This window comes from Diadema antillarum, unplaced genomic scaffold (genome assembly GCF_040938485.1).
Source record: "Diadema antillarum isolate AM-2024a unplaced genomic scaffold, OU_Dant_1.0 seq00000212_RagTag, whole genome shotgun sequence".
Taxonomy (NCBI): Eukaryota; Metazoa; Echinodermata; class Echinoidea; order Diadematoida; family Diadematidae; genus Diadema; species Diadema antillarum.
The window spans coordinates 894,166-914,368 of NW_027271268.1; the positions used below are offsets into that span (position 1 = coordinate 894,166).

The 20,203-nt window shown below is 38.2% G+C and overlaps 1 protein-coding gene across 1 annotated transcript; it reads left to right on the plus strand.

Annotated features, from left to right (window-relative positions):
* The first annotated feature begins 629 nt into the window (after nucleotides 1–629).
* Nucleotides 630–18,359, plus strand: LOC139729003 (steroid hormone receptor ERR2-like). The gene is made up of 6 exons (XM_071639929.1): nucleotides 630–819; nucleotides 6,361–6,573; nucleotides 11,693–11,894; nucleotides 13,145–13,328; nucleotides 14,020–14,152; nucleotides 18,256–18,359. The coding sequence occupies exons 1-6, from the start codon at nucleotides 630–632 to the stop codon at nucleotides 18,357–18,359; spliced, it is 1,026 nt and encodes a 341-aa protein (XP_071496030.1).
* Nucleotides 18,360–20,203: the final 1,844 nt, after the last annotated feature.

Consider the following 20,203-nt stretch of genomic DNA (forward strand, 5'->3'; position numbering starts at 1 on the left):
TCTTCTTGAGGGAAGTTATTTTCCTAATAACATAATTGAGTATATGAATATAAGAACGACCCAAGTCCATGGAAGACCATTTCGAGTAAACTAAAAAAAACTTCATATCTTTTTTGTTTGTCCAATAATATTCTATTTAACTGTGATAGGAAGACAACATTGTATATACAAATTAGAACATATATCATTATGACAATTAACATTAACATTAATTGTGGAGACGCCTTTTTGTGTGATGGACTTGGGTCGTTCTTTGATTCATATGGACTTGGGTCGTTCTTTGATTCATATACATGAAATTCTGCTATAGAGATGAGAGAAGAACGAGAGAGGGCGCTATAATATGAATGTAAGAATGACCCAAGTCCTTCATTCTTACATTCATATAAGATTTGACTCATTTATTTCAGGCACTTTCGGGGGTAATTAGGATTTATCATTTATACACAAGATGAGTCCGTGCATAAGCTACAATTTCCCATGTCAAACTGAATTTGGCCAAAAATTGGACTTGGGTCGTTCTTACATTCATATACTCAATTATTCTGCTAACACTGAGCTAAAGTACTGAATGACAGAGTAATCCGTGAGATGCTATCCAGGTAGCCTGCTTTTCATTGACAACGACGATGATTTTCCGTCGACTTGACCAGGCGAACCCCACCAGGTGGTCTGGGGCCAACGTCTTTTGGGGAGTGCTACACGACAAACAGTGGAACACCGACGTCAACCCACAATGTAGAGTGGGAATGGCATTCAGCACCCAGCTGCGGCCAACGTCCTTCTGTCCGGCAGAGTTGCAGAGCAGCAAGTCGACCTGTGATATCGATACCGGCTGATTTGTCGACGACTCCGTTCATCAACGCGTTTTTCACGTGATAGCGTCTAGCGTCGCTTCCCCGCCATGACGCAGATGAAATGGGACCCGATGCTAGTTCTCTTAGGGTAAAACCCTGGCCAGGTATTATATTTTGTGTATCTAAGTTATTTTTTGTTGAAACTATCTCATCCATAAAGTTTGAATTGCTATCGTTAATTTCACTTTAATGTTAGTAAAAAGGATTATTCATTTTTTTTTTCAATTTCAACTTCAATTTATTTTCATAAGTCTCGATGAAAAAGTACATAAAATATAACAAAATTAAATGAAGTACGTATGATATCCAGCTGGAGAAATACATAAATATTGCAAATATCTAAAACATATAGTGGTCGATCTATGAAGTTTGGAATCTGTGAATGAATGCTAAAGAAATATGAAGGAACCTACTTGAATGTAGGTCCCAGTTAAAGGGATGGTACAGTATTGGTAGGGATGAGAATTGGGCTTTTAACTTTTTGCGAGATACCAAGAAAACACTTATAATATAGTACAGAATATACCATTTTAAGAGGAATTCAAAGTTTATTTGATTAATATCAGGTTTGGAATGACTGAAATATCCAAAAACAAAGTAAAACAAAGCGATGGTAATAAAGTGTGGGTCCCACACTTTATTAGAATCGCTCTTTTTTGGATATCTCAGCCATTTCAAAACCAATTGTCATCAAATAAACATTGAATTTCTCGTAGAATTACATGCTCTTTCATGTTTCATAAGAGGTTTCTCATTATCCCACATAAAAATGCTAGAAACCCTAAATTAGGTCCCAACCAAAACTATGCGATTCCTTTAAAGTACAGTTTTAGATGGGGAGCACGGGTACAACGTGAAGCTACAACGTGAAGCAACGTGAAGCTTCAGGACATCCACATTTTACAAACAGGTATATTTATGTACATGCAACAAATCAACTTCCCTCTTTATTTCATAATATTTTTCACTTAAATTCGAATATACACACATATCCAACTCGCCGTTCGACAGATTTTCACCTTGTAAACCCCAAAACTGTTTTAGCTCAGAAATCAATTAGACATTACGGTCCCGATGTCTGGAATAACCTACCTGATCAATTAAAGCAGTGTACTTCACTGTTTTCCTTTAAAGCTCATTTAAAAAAAGTATTTATTATTGAAATATGTTTCCAGTTAGTAGTTTTTGATCAATGTACTTTTTCTTCTTTTTTTTTCTGAAGTCTCAGTAAGCCCTGATCCATGCAAAGTGTTTTTTTCATTCCCTCCCGTTCCTTTCCTTTCTTTGATAATGATATTGCATACATTCATTAAAGCGTATACCTTACCCCAAAAATAGGCATGCTACAGCCTTTATTCTCTCTTGCACTGTCACCTGCACACACGACGCACTGTCACTCGCACACACCTACACTTTTATTGTCTACTATACCATGCAGCAGTCAATGGTGCTGCGTGCTGTTTTTTTTTAAAGCGCCAAGTCACTATTTTTCTTTTGTTTTTTTTTTTCTGTAGCAAAATGTGTTTTGTGTATTAAGATTAAGAGTTTTATGAGTACATATATAATTGGTGTTGTATTACATTGGTATCACATATTCAGATAGGGCCTCATCCACGTCAAGCTCTGCTTATGATGACGGTCCCCTGTATTGATTTCTCCTTTGTTATTAGATATAGTAAGCCTTAATATGTTATTTTGATTCATAATTATGCCACTTCAGACTGAATGTTGTTACGCAAATGATTTTTTTTTTTGTATTGATTTGTATGTATCTGTATCATTTTGTTTTCATTTGCAATTGTATTCGGAGAAAGAAAATGCAGAAATAAACCAAACAAACAAACAAACAAACAAACAATGACCGAAACACAGAGAAAAACAAAAGAAATAAAAAAGTACAATTATACAGTTATATAGCAAATTCTTCTCTAATGCAGGTTTGGGGTCGAATAAGCTACATGCTGTTATGAAAATTGATACGAAGATTTATCTATTTCAATCACTTAGACTGTTTTGCATTTTTATGTGTGAACTTGATGGTAACAATTATTTATAATATATATGTGACCGTGCACCTCAAAACAAACATAAAGTCGCACACACTGAATTTGTGTGAGGACTGAAAATAAGTGAAATGGGTCAACCTAGCCGAACTTGACTTTTTCAGATTTTCTGAAAGAGCGGGTCTTCTTTTACAGTATGCTAAAATTTGGTTTCATAAAACGGGCAGGAAAGTGTGTTTTTTTAGCAGTTTATCTCGAACATTTTTGGTAGATTAGTGTGATTATGTGTGTCTTTAGAATCCCTTTTTCATTTCTGAAAAACCTTGTCCACACACTTCACTTTCAACTCTAATAACTTTTGAAAGGATAGTGCTACTGCTTTGAAAGTTGGCATTAATTATGGACAGAATGTGTTAATGAGGCATGTTTAATTTCAGTTTAATCTGATAATCTCTTCATTGTTGTTACTCTGGTGGTTTACTTCCTGTTTTTTGTCCCATTCATCGCACAGCCAGCACGGTTTGGTAAAGATTGAGCGCTTGAATAGACACTGTACTTCAGAGCCTCTTTTCTCAGTTTACACTTTTCCTGAGTTTGTGCTTTCTTTCCAATATTTAGATAGGTTAGGAGAGTCCATTTGATTTGAGTTATACATCATTTTAAAGCTTAAAGTCTGCTCTTTCAGAATATGGTTTTAACTTAAAATTCATGTCTGGCGACTTTTTGTTTGTTTTGAGGTGCAGAGTCACATATATATATATATATATATATATATATATGGTAGATTAACAAAAATCGAATTCTTCACCAGAAATGTTCACTATGTCTCTGGATTCTAAGCATGAAAACGGAAAAGTCTCGCTCGTGTTTGAAGGGGATTGATTGTGTTAATTGACATAATTCTGACAGATTAGATGAATGTCTTGGAAATTAGAAATGTTCTACAGCACAATATCCTTTTTTGTAAAAAAAAAAAAAAGGATTTCCACTTACCATTTGTATTCGTCAATAATCTAATTCCATTTCATTTCTGTAAGTACACATCACGCGCATGTGTGTATCGCAGGCCTATGATCGTGCTACCATACGTGAAGACGTATCCCCATCCCCCATCCCCCATACGCCCATCCCCCCCCCCCCATCCACCCATACACACACACACACACACTAATCGACAAGGATTTACGCTGGTGGTATAATTTTTATATCTATACTATACATATATTATTATGTATTCAGAGGGTTTCTCCACGTTAGAAAAAAAAAAATATCTGTGTCTAACGCATGCTCGTTTGCAAGGATCAACGGGTGATGCGGTTTTGTGAGTGTCACGTAACTGACGTAACAGTATCAGACATTTCAGAGTACTTCACATCAAATGCAGACTCCGTGCAGTGAAGTTTTCAAGTTTGACGATTTCCACCAATCTTGGGGAAATGGAAGCATCGGATAATGATACTAATAATGAGGATTTGAGAAGCAAGGTTCTGCCGTCAGGGGTCAACAGGTAGTTCAACTCAAACAACCGATGGTCAGCGTTTCCAGCCGTGTCTCGTATGAGGCGATCATGGCACGGGATTCCACTACAAAGCATTTTCCTGCGAAGCTTGCAAAGGTTTCTTCAAAAGAACCGTGCAAAAGAGTCTCATGTACACATGCAAGGGGACTACAACTTGTGGCGAATCTTGTGTGGTCAATAAAGGGAACAGAAACAACTGTCAATCTTGCCGATTCAAGAAGTGCCTAGCAGTGGGAATGAAAACAGACGGTAAGGGCATCTGCATGTTGTGCTTTGTGTGTGTGTGTGTGTGTGTGTGTGTGTGTGTACCTAGAAGAGAAAAAAAATCAGCTCATGATGCTTTCTATGAAGCTGAAATGATTACTTAATTTGGAGAACTCTTCCTCTGAATGTCCAACTCACAAGTCTGTGTACTCTTTTAAGAAAGCTGTATAGAACAATGCTGCTCTACGGATATTAGTGATTTTATAGTCATTTTAAGTGTAATGTAAGTATACATATACAATTTCATTGCCGAAATGTCAACGCAAATCATCTGTTACTTAATCATGCAACCGACAATGACAACTAACTGTTCACCTGTACCTCTTTGAGAAAATACTTTATCGTACCTTGCTGTGACCCAGTATGCTGTGATCAGTGATTCAGGTGACCTAATTTTGTTTGATCCTTCAGTGAAATGAGGCAGACTTCTCCCTTTCTTGCTCCTTTCTTCTGTCGTATTCTTACGCAAGTCATCCCTCCCTCCTATTTTTCTGATAATGTATTATGTAAGGAAGTAAACTTAAATTGACAACCTATGTCCACACGTGCAAAATGAACACAGCAATGTCAATAGATTACAAATACTTCTCTTTAAGTGGTCTATTATCAATCGTATATCCTGATTGTAGGAAGTGAAGTGACCATAATGTTTTCTTGACCACTCAGAAATGAACACACAACTAGTTGCAAGAGTACTCTTTGTGAGGATGAGTTATGATATCAAGCCTATCAAATCAACCATGAAAGAGATGATGATGGTGATGATGATGATAATGATGATGATAATTATGACGATGGTGACGAAATAACATACCGAGGCTAGGAAAGAGAAAATAGACCTTATAAAGAAATATAGTATTTTCATTAGATAGCCATTGGCAGAGATAACTGCTTTGATTAGCGATCCTACCTTCTGCAAATTTGGCAATTTTCAGCATGCCTACATCATGGGTGGGAATGAGTTGCTTTCGCGGAGGTATGCGCTCTCCAGCGTTTCTCCAGCTTAGAAAATATTGAACGTGAAGACGAGAACTCTTAATTGATCTACACAGCATTGACTATCCTGTGGAGTATTCAAACGGATTAGAGTAAGTCAATATTAATCTCTACAGGGAAGCCAAGTTGACAGTCGTTATCCAGAGAAAAATCAGTCATCTCCTCATAACCGATCACATATTTTAAACCCGGTATACATTGCACATCGTGCAGGTACCACGGTCAATAGACGTGCAGGTTCCAAGAAGATGTACATCATGACGGTAGGTACTCCTAACTGACATAGGCCTATAGGCCAAGGTGGCGCATTTTCCGGAGGTGGGGGGGGGGGGGGGAGGGGGTAGGAGTCCCCCTCCCCCAGCTGGGCTGCCGAGTTTGTGCAGATTCACAGAATGTATTCCTGTTCTAGCACTCAACAGTGTCTGGGAAGCTGGATACGCTTGTATGATACATAGAAGGGATATTGATTGTCGACTTTTCTTTGACAATTTCGCAACATTTGTACTTGCAAGGAGTAGGCCTACCTGTTTCCATAAATCAGTTCTCTCGAAACCGTCAAACGAATTGGATCCAAACTAATGGGAACTGAGCATATTATCATCCAACTCTTTGGGTATTAAAGAATTCATCCATTGTAGTGCGGAATTAGTGTGTTTTCTCTATGTGCAGCCCATAATCGTGTACCAACTACTACGATAAGATATTTATAATCTTAATACAGTTGCCAGGCCAGACAGAAGGCCCGGAGGCCAGAAGAAGATCAAGGATCTTCCCGGGGATGCATCGTTTACCGATAAACTCTCAGCAAGCTCCTCCTCTTGGCGCCAGCCCCGACGGGACGTGGAGCAGCTAAAAGTCGACACGAACTTGAAGGGCGCCATTTACTATCAGTCCCTGGACGCAGACGTAGCCGAGCCCTGGAAACTTGCTATCCGCAAACTCATACAATCGAGGCCCGATTCCATTTCACAAGTCGGGAAAGATATGTTACGATACACATGGTCTCTTCACTCTATTATTTCGTCGGCGGTCGTCCCAGCCGTCGTATATGATTTTTTTTTTCGAGATAATCACGTTTGAAGTTTACCTTTTTGTCAATCACGATTTCTACTTGTTTATGTCCGGCTTATCGAAATACTTATTTAGATCCGTCTGACTTTATATCTTACTTTAAATGCTACGTTTTTGTCGAATGCATTGTTAGGAATTACACGAGCAAATCGCAAAAGGGCCCCATGTATGTTTTATTTTTTTTTTGTCTTTTGTTTCCAAAGACCGTTCAGTTAACATTTACCATGTGCATGCCAGTTTTGTTGACAGCACGCGCAGTACTTGCAGTCACCAAACCGTCGCATATCGCTACTTTTACGCGCAAAGCCAATGCGCCCGATAAACGACGGTTTGGTTGACCGCTTATATTTTTTACTGTCTCCGAAAGGTTGTAAGCCTATATAGGAGAGGACGACATTTTTTTTCTCTCTTTTTTTAAACATACGCACCTACTAATGGTAAATTATACAAAGTGAGATGATGTGACTTCACGAAAATAAATGATTAAAAAAAAACACCGAATTAGAACTGAAATTTTCACAATATGTATAACGAAATGTCCTTTATCGAAGCTACTGAAAAAAATAAAATGTGGTGATTCTAGATGCAATCATTTTGTTTGCCAGGGGAGAAAAAAGCATGATATCATAAAACAAATCCATATTCTTTTTTTGCAAATAAAAGCAAGACTTCCTAATTGTATGAGCTATTGTGTCTATTGGTCGTTAATTTTATTTTGAATTGCTAATGCCTGAAAGAATTCCTTTGAAAAAAAAAAAAACCTCAAGCTCACCATGTGTATTAAATCTTTTTATCACATTTTTTTAAAAGTCGATATCAGCTCTTCACTGTACATTGCATCCTTGCAACTTCAAACGACAAAAATGAACTTTGATTATTTCCAATCATATCATTGTTTTCCGACACAATTGTCACCAGTGTAAGTCTCGTAAAGTACAATGTCTGCTACGCCCAGTCGGTTTGTATCCTCGGTTTCTCCTTCTCTCTCTCTCTTCTCGTACTGAAGAACCAAATCTGCAGTTCTCTGCTTTGCAATTTGCATCCGAGCCATAAGTACCTCATTTCGGGCTGATACTTTAATTTTTCCTACATGTTCGTTTTATAAGGACTTACAGTTTTTGATGTGCTCACCCACCGTCGTTGTCAAGGGCGGGGGAGGGGGGGGGGGGGTTGAGGAGGAAGAAAGGCGCGCCCAAGATTTCCAAGGCGAAAAAAGGAGAAACAAATTGCGTGTATACTGTGTGTAGATGAAGTCGCTCCCTCCAACCTTTTTTTTTTCTTTTTTGTAAAATTGTATTGTTCAAAACTTTCACTGAAGATATGGACCAGATCGTTAAATTTCAGTTCTGAAAATGAAAAAAAAAAATCGCCTTCGCTTGGGAGAGGGACGTTCCCTCCCCTTCTGTTCCCTTTTCCTAGCCTTTGAGAGGGACGTTCCCTCCCCTTCTGTTCCCTTTTCCTAGCCTTTGAGTTCACTTGTAAGATCTACAAATAAAAATGAATAGTTCTGAATGCACAAGAAATATCACATAAATGAAAAAAAAATCCCTCAAGTCCCGAGGGAAATACTTCCTTTTTTAATAATTAATTCTTTCCTTTCCAAAAGATCTCGAAAATAATATGCGTTTACGATATATCTCATTTTCAACTAAAACTGCAAAATCTGTCTTTTATGGGAAGCGTGGGGATAACCCTCTCCAAAGCGTCCCCTCTGCCCCCCTCCCCCCCCCCCCACCTTTGCACAGATTTTCGCTGCAGACAGCAGCACTCCACCAGATATATCAATAATACTAACACTCTCGGTTGGTGGAAGATTCTTTGGCTTGTCACTTGTTTTACCTCATACAGGTAATTGTTTTTCCTCCCAAGTAAGACGATGCTTTGTTGATGTGTTGGATGGTGACTGAATGAGTATTAATTTCCAATTGTATCACTAACTTGAATAAAAGTAATTAAATGCCATCACGGTACCTTCCCCTCATCATTAGTATCTTTCGGTTTACCACTAAATGTGCTGGCAGTTTCGAGGACCAGCGTAATTATTATGATGTTATGATTTTCTTCCCGAGGTGAGTGGCCAAGGTTATGATCTAGTCTGAATGAGCCGATTGTGAATATGGCGAATTCGATGACTTAATTTCCTTCTGTCTTCTTACCAGGCCTGGGTGTGTTTCTTACCTTATATTTGTTTGCTTTGTACAATAACTCGATCAAGTTTCTCATAGTGAATACATTTTTTTTTTAAATCATGGGTCCCTTTTGATCTGTGAAATCAGTGATCTGTGATCCCGTAGATCTGTGGAAGGGAAGGGAGATGAACAATCACATAAGTCACACTTTCAACATTCACATATTGTCAGTCACAGTCAATATTTAGATCTATGTACTGGTATTTGAAATTATCCCCTTTATGTCAGTGTACACCTTTGTATGATATAAACACCTGTGCAATTCGACATTTGGTCGCCAGTCAGAGTGTGGATTAAGACCCTTTCAACGACTTTCTCAGAAAATTGTACAAATATTTTTTTTCCTCATCGGTCACTCGTTGGAAGTAAAGTCATTAGCTTCATTCTGACCAACTGCAGTGTATATTGGATCGCAGTCTCATGAATCGACTATCAGTTCAGTGTCAGATACAACTTTTACGAATGATTATCCCATGAGGCAAGGAGATGCAATGAGGATCACGAGCGAAACGTCTGGCACTGTCCTGATAGTTGATAAACACGAGTCGGATACATCAGACTGTCATCCAGAGTAGACACTTCGGCGGTTACATGTAGTGACGGATGAGAAATATCTCCTTCGAATGGGGGTATAATTTTATTGTAATCGATCCTCTCCAATCTTTGTGTTATTGTTGTTGTTGTTGTTGTATTATCACTATAGTTATTATTATCATCAACATCATTATCATCACACTTCTCATCCCACGGTAAGATGATAAATGCATCATTTATCCGTTTGCAAATGGATAAATGTCGCATACAGTCGGTCTGTCGCATACAGTCGCATACAGTCGCATACAGTCGGTCTGTTTGTGGACTACTCCAAGGCCTTTGACACAATAGATCACGAGATTCTTTTGTATAAACTAAATCATTACGGTATTCGTGGAAATGCCTTGGAGTGGTTCAGAAGTTATCTTACCGGTCGATCTCAATTTGTTTCCGGAAATAATCATGAATCTGATATAAACTCGATTTGTTGTGGTGTTCCACAGGGCTCCCTCTTAGGTCCTCTTTTATTCATTTTATACATCAATGACTTCCGTAACTCATCCTCTCTGCTGTCTTTTCTTCTGTTCGCAGATGATACAAGTCTCTTTTATTCTCACTCAGATCCTTATGTTTTGCTCGATTCTCTGAATAATGAACTTAAGTTGGTGTTTGAGTGGATTCAGGCAAATAAATTGTCGCTTAACATAAATAAGACCAATTATATGGTTTTCAGTAACACAATAAAATATCTTCCAGGTTTAGTTTTAATAAACGGTTTACAGTTAAATCAAATAGTTTCAACAAAATTTCTAGGTATTTATATTGACAGTAACCTTTCATGGAAGGTACATGTTGATTATTTATGTAAATTGTTGTGCAAGAATGTTGGAATTATTCACAAACTGAAATATCTCTTCCCAAAGCCAATATTGCAGTCTCTTTATACAACTTTATTATTACCTTACTTGAATTACGGAATATTAGCCTGGGGGAATTGCTCAAAGACTAAAATTGATTCGTTATTTTTGGTTCAGAAAAAGGCCTTGCGGATTATAAATCGAGCACAATTTTTTGATCATACTGATGAATTGTTTGTTTCAAGTAAATTGTTGAAAATTTCTGATTTGTATTTATATCATGTTGGAATTTTCATGTATAAGTTGAATACTGGTGACCTTCCTAGTATATTTTCCTCATTGTTTGTGAAAAACAGTGATATTCATACTTACCCTACAAGACACAGTGAATCCTATCATTTTTCTCCTGTTCGTACAGTTTTAGCCCTTAAGACAATTACATCTACCGGCCCTTCTTTCTGGAATGAGTTAGATTCGGTTCGGTTGCACTCAAGTTCTTTAAGCTCCTTTAAGAAAAATCTCAAAGCCAATTTTCTAAAATCCTATGTGTAATTGTTTTGCCGTAATCGCTTATTTTTTTTTTTTTTTTTTGCATATACTTAAATGATGCCTCGCTCGGATGACCTCACTAGTTTGATTAACTTGCTACTTTTTTAAGCATTTATACCATAAGTTAGTCATAAAAACGTTATATACTATACTTTGTACACCCCGTAAACATTGTAATATTCTCGATATTTTGAATTTTGCATGTTACGTCACTTCTGACTTTGATATACTGTACTAAAACCCTATGTTATATTTTTGGAACCCACATCCTACAAGCTTTGCTTTTTAGTGGGTTCCTCATATCACACGTTAATTATATGTCCTTATACATTTGTGCATTGTTGGTTCAAACTGACCATTGTGTGAAAAACATTTCTGCTTCAAATTAAATGGAATATAAAACTTGTACGAAATGTGGAATATGGAACGTGAATAAAAAAAAAAATGAAACAAGAACTCGGCTCTACTGCTTCAAAATAGTTCTGAAATGTGAATCAGGGATAAACACAACAAACTTAAACACGTTCGACCAGTTTAATCTATGGATAATTTTTTTACATGCACAAAATGTGAACAATAGCTGAGATAGAATTGCTTCTAGAATAAAAAAAAGACTACAGTTATAGCTAATTGAGAGGAAAAAAATCTTGATGTCTCATCCCAGTTGACGCATAATTGCAAAATGTTTTGTGATACAACGGACCTACACATATATGCATCAGACGTGATATTTAGAACACTTTTGAAATTACTACTCCCACTGGTAAACAGTACAATTAAGATTTCGCTGAACTGTTCCTGGACTGGTTAACTTCCAATACACTACTTTTGAATCTGTGTTTGTCCTCTTGAGATCATCCCGACGGGTTGATATCCCATGTGTCGTCCATAGCTGGAGCGAAGGAAGACTTCGAAACAGCCGGCAACCCGATAAAGTCCATTCACGGCTTGAGTGGGAAGGATGTGATACAGGTTGGATACAACGAGCTACTCATGATCATCGAGTGGGCAAAGGGCATCGGGGGATTCCGCAGCCTTCTTATGGAAGACCAGATGTGTCTACATTTACATGGTCTTTGTTCTTTAAAGGGAAGATAAACCCCAAGAGCAATGTGGATTGAGTGAAAGCAGCAACATTAGCAGAACACGTCAGTGAAAGTTTGAAGAAAATCGGACAATCGATGCAAAAGTTATGAATTTTTAAAGTTTTGGTGTTGGAACCGCTGGATGAGGAGACTACTAGAGGTTATGACGTGTGAGTAGACAACAATAACAAGAAAATATAAAGAAAATTCTACAAAAATCAATTTTTCATGAAAATTACAAATTCCATCAACTTGATAGTGACATATGTTAAGGGTAGCAATTATTCCCCCTGCTTTCTGAAAGAGGTTGGTCCATTACTCTTTCATAATTCTAGAAAAGTGAATTTTTGTTGAATTTCCTTTATATTTTCTTTGTATTGTTGTCCACTCATACGTCATATCCTCTAGTAGTCTCCTCATCCAGCGGTTCCAACACCAAACCCTAAAACATTCATAACTTTTGCATCGATTGTCCGATTTTTCTCAAACTTTCACTGATGTGTTCTACTAATGTTGCTGCTTTCACTCAATCCACATTGCTCGTTGGGTTTACCTTCCCTTTAAGGGAGATTGGACAATCCGTATATATTTGGACAATCCGTATATATTTGTACAGTTTTGGAAGCCACAACTGCCGAATGAAGAGGCAACCACCTTCAGTTTGTAACGCCACAATATTTGGAAAACGATACATAGAATGTAGGCCTATATGGATAGGTCAACCAATTACACTTTTACTTTTTCACTTTCATTATTCAAGGAGAAGTATGTAATTTGTTTCCTCGATTTGAAATTAAGATAATCTGATATACTTGCTGTGATTTTTTACTGCTTTTTGAGAGATGTAAGTCAAGTGCTCTTGTGCTATGTTACAAAAGTGAAAATATGTTTAATTTTCTTTATGTTGTGGCAACATATTTCTTTTCTTTTCTCATATGTGACGTCCCGGTAACGTCACAAAACTTTCTTCTCATCCAGTGATGCATTGCAGGTTCTACAATGTATGATGTAGGTTTGCACACTTGACACTCTTATATCATTGCATTGCATTAAACCAGTTAAAACTTTAAGGGAAAATAAACACACGCAAGAGATGATATCAAAACAACGCTGATACAGCATCAATATCGTTTCTGCTACACCGAGATAACGGACAATCATGTTATTAATCGACGAAATCACCACTGCCTCCCTCCTTCCCTCTGACTCTCTCGTGTAAGGTCAATAAACACATACCCGCTCATCCGCTACACTGATAAGTACACGCTGACTGAGGCTGAGAGCAAGGAGCTGGGATGGGGTGAAGCCTGCGAGGCAACCATGAGATTCTGCAGCACCCTCGTGGAACTCAAATTGATCTTACTGAATTCAGCATTTTGCAGGCACTGGTTCTCTGCTTTCCTGGTACATTGATTAAAGTATCCCTGTCATCCACACGTATACGTATATCATAATATTATTGTCGCAATTGTGTCAGTACAAAGATAATGAGCATTAACTAATTTTGTTTTCAAGAAGATTTGTGTCGTTGTTTTTATTTGTCCAATAATGTTCTATTTAACCGTGATGGGAAGGCAACATTGTATATACAAATTAGAACATTATATTATTATGACAATTAACATTTACATTAATTGTGGAGAGGCCATTTTGTGTGGTGGACTTGGGTCGTTCTTTGATTCATATGGACTTGGGTCGTTATTTGATTCATATACATGATATTCTGCTATAGAGATGAGAGAAGGATGATAGAGGGCGCTATAATATGAATGTAAGAATGACCCAAGTCCTTCATTCTTACATCAATAAAAGATTTAACTCATTCATTTCAGGCACTTCCGGGGGTAGGTAATTAGGATTCATAATTTATGCACAAGATGAGTCCATGCATAAGCTACAATTTCCCATGTCAAACTGAATTTGGCCAAAAATTGGACTTGGGTCGTTCTTATATTCAGGTCTTCATTTATTCAGGTACTGATTTATGCATTTATTTGTTTTTCGTTCAGAAGCCAACGGTCTAAAAGAGGTAAACCGTGTGAGGGCGCTGCAGAAATTTTATTTGGAATGCCTTCATATTCAAAACCACGAACAGTTCGCCTTTCCCGGAGACCATAATAGGAGATACGGCAAGCTGCTCATGCGTCTACCAAGTCTCCGAAAAGTCAGCACCAGGTCAATGGAGCAGATCTTGAGCTTGAAGCTGGAAGGAAAGATCGACATTCACAGTTTGGTGAAGGAAATGATGAATTTTATAGGCCAAGGAAACGAATTCGCAATGCGAACGTGTGCTAGAATTGAATGGTCTTGTTGGTGGTGTTGTTGTTTTTGTTGTTGTTGTTGTTGTTGTTTTTATTATTCAACGTGTTCTCCAGGTAGTGCAAATTATTGTTGCTAATCTGCAAGGTTTCCCTCAAATATATGAAAAGGCGTAACCCGTATAATAATTAAAATCGTATGCTTCGGCAAGACCTTGTTATCAAACAAGTGTTTTTTTTCATTATTTTTTTTTTAACAAATGTGAAATAAACTAAATCTATGAAAAAAAAAGGAGAAAGACAATAGAGAGTTGAAGTTTTTTTTTTTTCTTTCCAATATTTAGATAGGTTAGGAGAGTCCATTTGATTTGAGTTATACATCATTTTAAAGCTTAAAGTCTGCTCTTTCAGAATATGGTCTTAACTAAAAATTCATGTCTGGCGACTTTTTGTTTGTTTTGAGGTGCAGGGTCACAAATAATGAGCTGTTAGAATTGTTAACCACACTGGATATTTATCCCACACGAACGAACTTTTTGTTAGTAATAAAATCTTGAAATTCCCGAGTTATTTTATTACAACGTCGGCCTGTTTATGTTTCAATTTTCAACTGGCCAATTACCAGACGTATTTCCCCAAATGTTTACAAGAAATTATACAGTTCATGATTATCCAACTCGTCAACGTTACGCATATCACCTTCCACGTACCCGAACAATTTTCGCGAAAAAAACCATCATGTTCGCTGGGCCCAAATATTGGAACGAACTCCCTATGGAACTTGTAAGTTGTACCACTGTAACCTCATTCAAACGAAAACTGAAGCAATATCTGCTTAGCAGCTACATTGTACGGCATGCATAGTGTATAGTTCTTGTTGCTCTTTACATGTTACCTCTTGTCTATCCCACCTTAGTCCGGCGAGATCCTAACCATGAACACTATTTTTGAACAGTCTGCCTGTTGCGCTGTTCATGCACCTATTGTTCCACTCGGTTATCGAAATTCTCGCGCGTGACAGCTGTCGGTTACTATGGTCACACGGAATGCTTGGTTTTAGGACCCATGCTGGAATGTTACTCCTGAGCTTTCGGTATTGTTTACATTCACGACAAATCTCATTATTCCACCTTCTACTTATGTATTTATGACATACAGTGACGCCATTTTCTATACCGTGCAACACACCCCTTGAATCTCTGCAGTTGTTGTTCACTGCTGCAACATGTGACCTTTCTGTTTTCTGTATTTTTATTTAGTGACATATATTTAATGGGATTTTTTGTTTTGTTTGTTTTAATCGGTTTCCCCAGATATAGTTGGTCTTAAAAAACATCCGTACTTTAAACTTCCCCTAATCTGATTACTCACGGGACCTGCGGCTGTACAAGCTAATGCTTTTACGCAGGCCCCATCATATACACTACTCAAAAAAAGTTAAGGACCACTTTTTAATGTGTGTATACAATTTTCAAACCGGGTGTTGTATTTCTAGAAATACCCGAATATGGCTGTCTTGAATCTCCTCAAACACCCTGTAACAATTTCACACATGGGTGGTTTCAGTTGTTGCATGATGTCTCTCGCATTATTGCATATCCTGAAAAGTGGGCCCATTGTGAAGTGGTACAAATGTGTACAAATGTGTACGTTTTAAAAAGTGGTCCTTAACTTTTTTTGAGTAGTATATATATATATATATATATTTTTTTTTTTGCATTGTGACCACAGTTTGATTCGCATGCATACAGACCTCGTGTTTATACCAAATCAAACTTCTGTACATTCTGATGAAGTCTCATTTAAATTATGTTTTGTATAATTTTCGTATTTATATACTTTATTGTGATATATGTAAGAAATATGAAAATTAATTGAAATGAAATGAAATGAAATGAGGGATCGCTACATACGCATATGCACACATTGCACACACATATACATACAAGCAAAACAGTCACACAAACCAACAACAAACACCTCAAGCAAGGAACTTATCAATCCCGAAACAGCTATACTCCTAAAAAAAAAAAAAAAAATGATGATGGGCATCATTGAAACACCACTACACACAGGAACACCACAAAAAGAAACAAAACAAAACAAAAATCAGCAACACACACGCACTCAAACCAACTCACTTTAATATTTTAAAGACACAAGCATAACCACACATGCACTACGTATTGCTCATGCTGAACTATTAAGTAATAAAAAAAATATTTCTTACATTCAGAGGCTGAAATACACATTCTCATTTTCCTGTTTCTTTTTATCCTTGTTTTTGTGTACGACTTACACTATATTTTTTTTTGTCTGCTCTCTATATGAACCTACATTCATGTTGTAATACGAATTGTCACTACATTTTACTTTATTTCTTGCAATTTTGCTTTTTGATATGTTAGCACGACCACTGTGAAAATCAGTTCCCTAATCTGAGAGGGCTACTCTGTGCAAATGAAAAAGTTAATAATTATCAAAAAAAAAAAGAAAATGTATGAGTGTACACAAACACAACTTTTGTTTGTTTATGTATTCACCGTATAAAATCACAAAAATAACAATGATACAATACAACTGGGATAAATAACTGAAGGAAAACGGGTGGATTGCCCTGCTCAGCTCGGCCTTCATGGCCGTGCTGGTCTTCCGAGGGGTCCAACTTCACATGAAAAATTACAATAGTCGAAACTCCATACAAAAAAACTAATCATATACACACTTACTTAAACATAATAATATGATGTGGAAAAAATTAATGATACATCAGTGTACAAAATCAACTAAGACAATATTACACAAAAAAATTGTGAAAATGATACCCCCCCCCCCACCGACTACCAATATACAATGTTCACTCCCCCACCCGCAGCCCTCCCCATATAACATGATCATTTACATAATACAGATATACGTGATCATTATCATAAAATCCAGTTTAATACATAATTATGTATAGCTTTCTTAAATGAATTACATTATGATGAAGATATTATATCCAAGGGAACAGTACTGTACATTGATGCCCCATGGTATGCGAACAATATTCTGTTTTAGGCTTTGACAGCGTCAATCTTCCATAAGATCGTAAAGAATATTGATGAGATACAAAATTAAACCGGTCCAATAAATAAGGAGCGCTGAAATCATTAAGAGTTTTAAATACCATTAACAAAATATGCTTTAAACGGCGTGTTCTTTAAGATTCCCAATTTAATGTCTGATGAATAACGTGATTTGAAATATGCATATATATATACGGACTGACTCTCAGAATCATTCTCCCCGCTCTATTCTGTAATTTCTGTAATCGATCAGTATACGGCCGTAATCTGGCAGAACTCCCTAAGTCGATTTTGGTCGATTTTCAGGTTTTGAGAGTTTTGTGTGTTTTTTCTCATGCTCTTTCAAGTGGGCCAAAAAATAAGTTGTGAATCGGTACAGAAAGTTATTTTTAGAAAGTAATTTTGGCAAAATTCCTGAGGAGAGAGGGCGATTAATCTGGCAGAACTGCGTAAGTCGAGATTCGAAATGAATTTTCCGATGTTAATCAGGCAGAACTGCGTAAGTCGACTTACGACAACGCTTGGACCAAGGTGTTCCTGCATCCCGCACGGACATGGTATATCTTAACACGCGCGTGCGCGACCTTGGTAGTGACGAACGCGCTGCGCGTTCAGGCTAGCAGTGCCTAGCTAGGTACGTGCTAGCTAGACACGTCGTACGGCTACGTGTATTGTACACGACGACAGTCACGCTAAAGCAATAACCCTCGTTACTCTTGGGGGAAATTGCCACTTTCTTTCCCTTCATAGACTGGCAGGCTTCAAAACAGGTCGATATGCGGTATGCCTTACTATTAAGTTTTGCTACAATCTAGTGTTTTTTTAAGCCTAGAGCATTTCTAGATCTAACAAACGTTATAGTTTGCATCTTGTCTGACATCACGCTCCAGTCAACTTTAGGCCTACTTAGTACTGCTGCAGCACTTGTCCATTGTTAATGTACGTGAAATCAATGTACTGTGCGGTAGCATAGGTCACACGAACAACAATATCTGTAATCTGTAGTGGGGAGTGACTTCGGACTGACTCGGACTTACTCGGACCGACTCGACGACCGTCGGACTGCCCTCGGTCTCCGAGGGCGCAAACCTGCGGAGCCTAGACAGTGAACAGTACGAGCCCAACCAGACCAGACATACTTGTTCCTTGGGCCTTGGGCAACCAGAATCCTACCTTACTGGAGTAGAGAAACGCCAGTCAAAGGTAAGAACCGTTGCACAATAGTTCACTCAATGTTTGTAGTTGGCCGGCCACCACTACAATGACGTAGTCGGCAATTTTTTACACTTTTTTTCCGACTCGAATTTTCCACGTGGGGGACCCACACTTTCTTCGCTTCGCTTCCCCATGGGCGTCACCAGGGGGGGTGCGTTGGGTGCGAACGCACCCCCCTTCAGATCCTTAAAAAAAAAAAAAAAAAAAATCAGTCTGCGAGCGACCTCAACGCCGGACGCTAAATAATTACTCTTTTCTAATTTGTTTTTATATTTTGCACCAGGGACACACACACACACACACACATATACACACACGCACAAACACACAAAAATAATAATAATTCGCACCCCTGGTTCTGGCAGCACTGATTTTGTACATATCTATTAGTATTCTACAGTGTTTACTATCTATCGACCGTACTGTACGTCCGTACGATACGGAGCACTTATACACGTTTGCCCCATCCCACATAATCATAATTCCCGCGTTGAAAAGATTTTCTTGCTTTTTTGTTAGAATTCAAGAAATCTGTTCACCCAAAAGCAGTGGCGTAACTACGGAGGGGGGGTGCTAATATAAAATATATAAAATATAGCTACAAACGGCAATTTGGGGACTGTAAAATGTCAAAATTTTCAAGATCGCTCGCTCCGTTCGCTCGCATTTAATCTTTATGCCATTCTTCTGATGTTGCTGCCAGTAATTGCCTGCAGGTGCGCCCGGTGCGCCCCCCCCCCCTTAACTTCCAAAGCGAAAAAATATGGCTAAGAACGGCAGTTTTGGGACTGTAAAATGTAAAATTTTCAAGCTCGCTCTCTTCGCTCGCTCGCATTTAATCGTTATGCAATTCACCTAGTGTTGCTGCCAGTAATTGCCAGCAGTTCCGCCCGGTGCCCCTCCCCCCCTTAATTTCCAAAGCGAAAAAATATGGCTAAGAAAAGAACGGCAGTTTGTGGACTGTAAAATGTAATATTTTCAAGCTCGCTCGTTCCGCTCGCTCGAATGTAATCATTATGCTCTCCTGATATTGCTGCCAGTATTTGCCAGCAGTTGCGCCCGATGCGCCCCCTTAAATTCTAAAGCGAAGAAATATAGCTACAAACGGCAGCTTGTTTGTTTGGGTTTTTTTTACAGTAAAATGTCAAAATTTTCAAGCTCGCTCGCTCGCTCGCTCGCTCGCATTACATACGCAATTCTCCTGATGTTGCTGCCAGTAATTGCCGGCAGTTGCGCCTGGTGCGCCCCTCCCCCCCTCCCCCCACCTCCTTTATTCCCAAAGCGAAAAAATATGGCTCCAAATGGCAGTTTTGGGACTGTAAAATGTCAAAATTTCCAAGCTCGCTCTCTTCGCTCGCTCGCATTTAATTGTTATGCCATTCCCCTGATGTTGCTGCCAGTAATTGCCAGCAGTTGCGCCCGGTGCGACCCCCACCCCCCTTAATTTCCAAAGCAAAAAAAATATGGCTACAAAAGGCAGTTTTTGGACTGTAAAATGTCAAAATTTTCAAGCTCGCTCGCTCGCTCGCATTTAATTGTTATGCAATTGTCCTGATGTTGCTGCCAGTAATTACCAGCAGTTGCGCACGTTGTGCCCCCAACCCTCCTTTATCTCCTAAGCGAAAAAAGATGGCTCCAAATGGCAGTTTTTGGACTGTAAAATGTCAAAATTTCCAAGCTCGCTCTCTTTGCTCGCTCGCATTTAATTATTATGCCATTCACCTGATGTTGCTGCCAG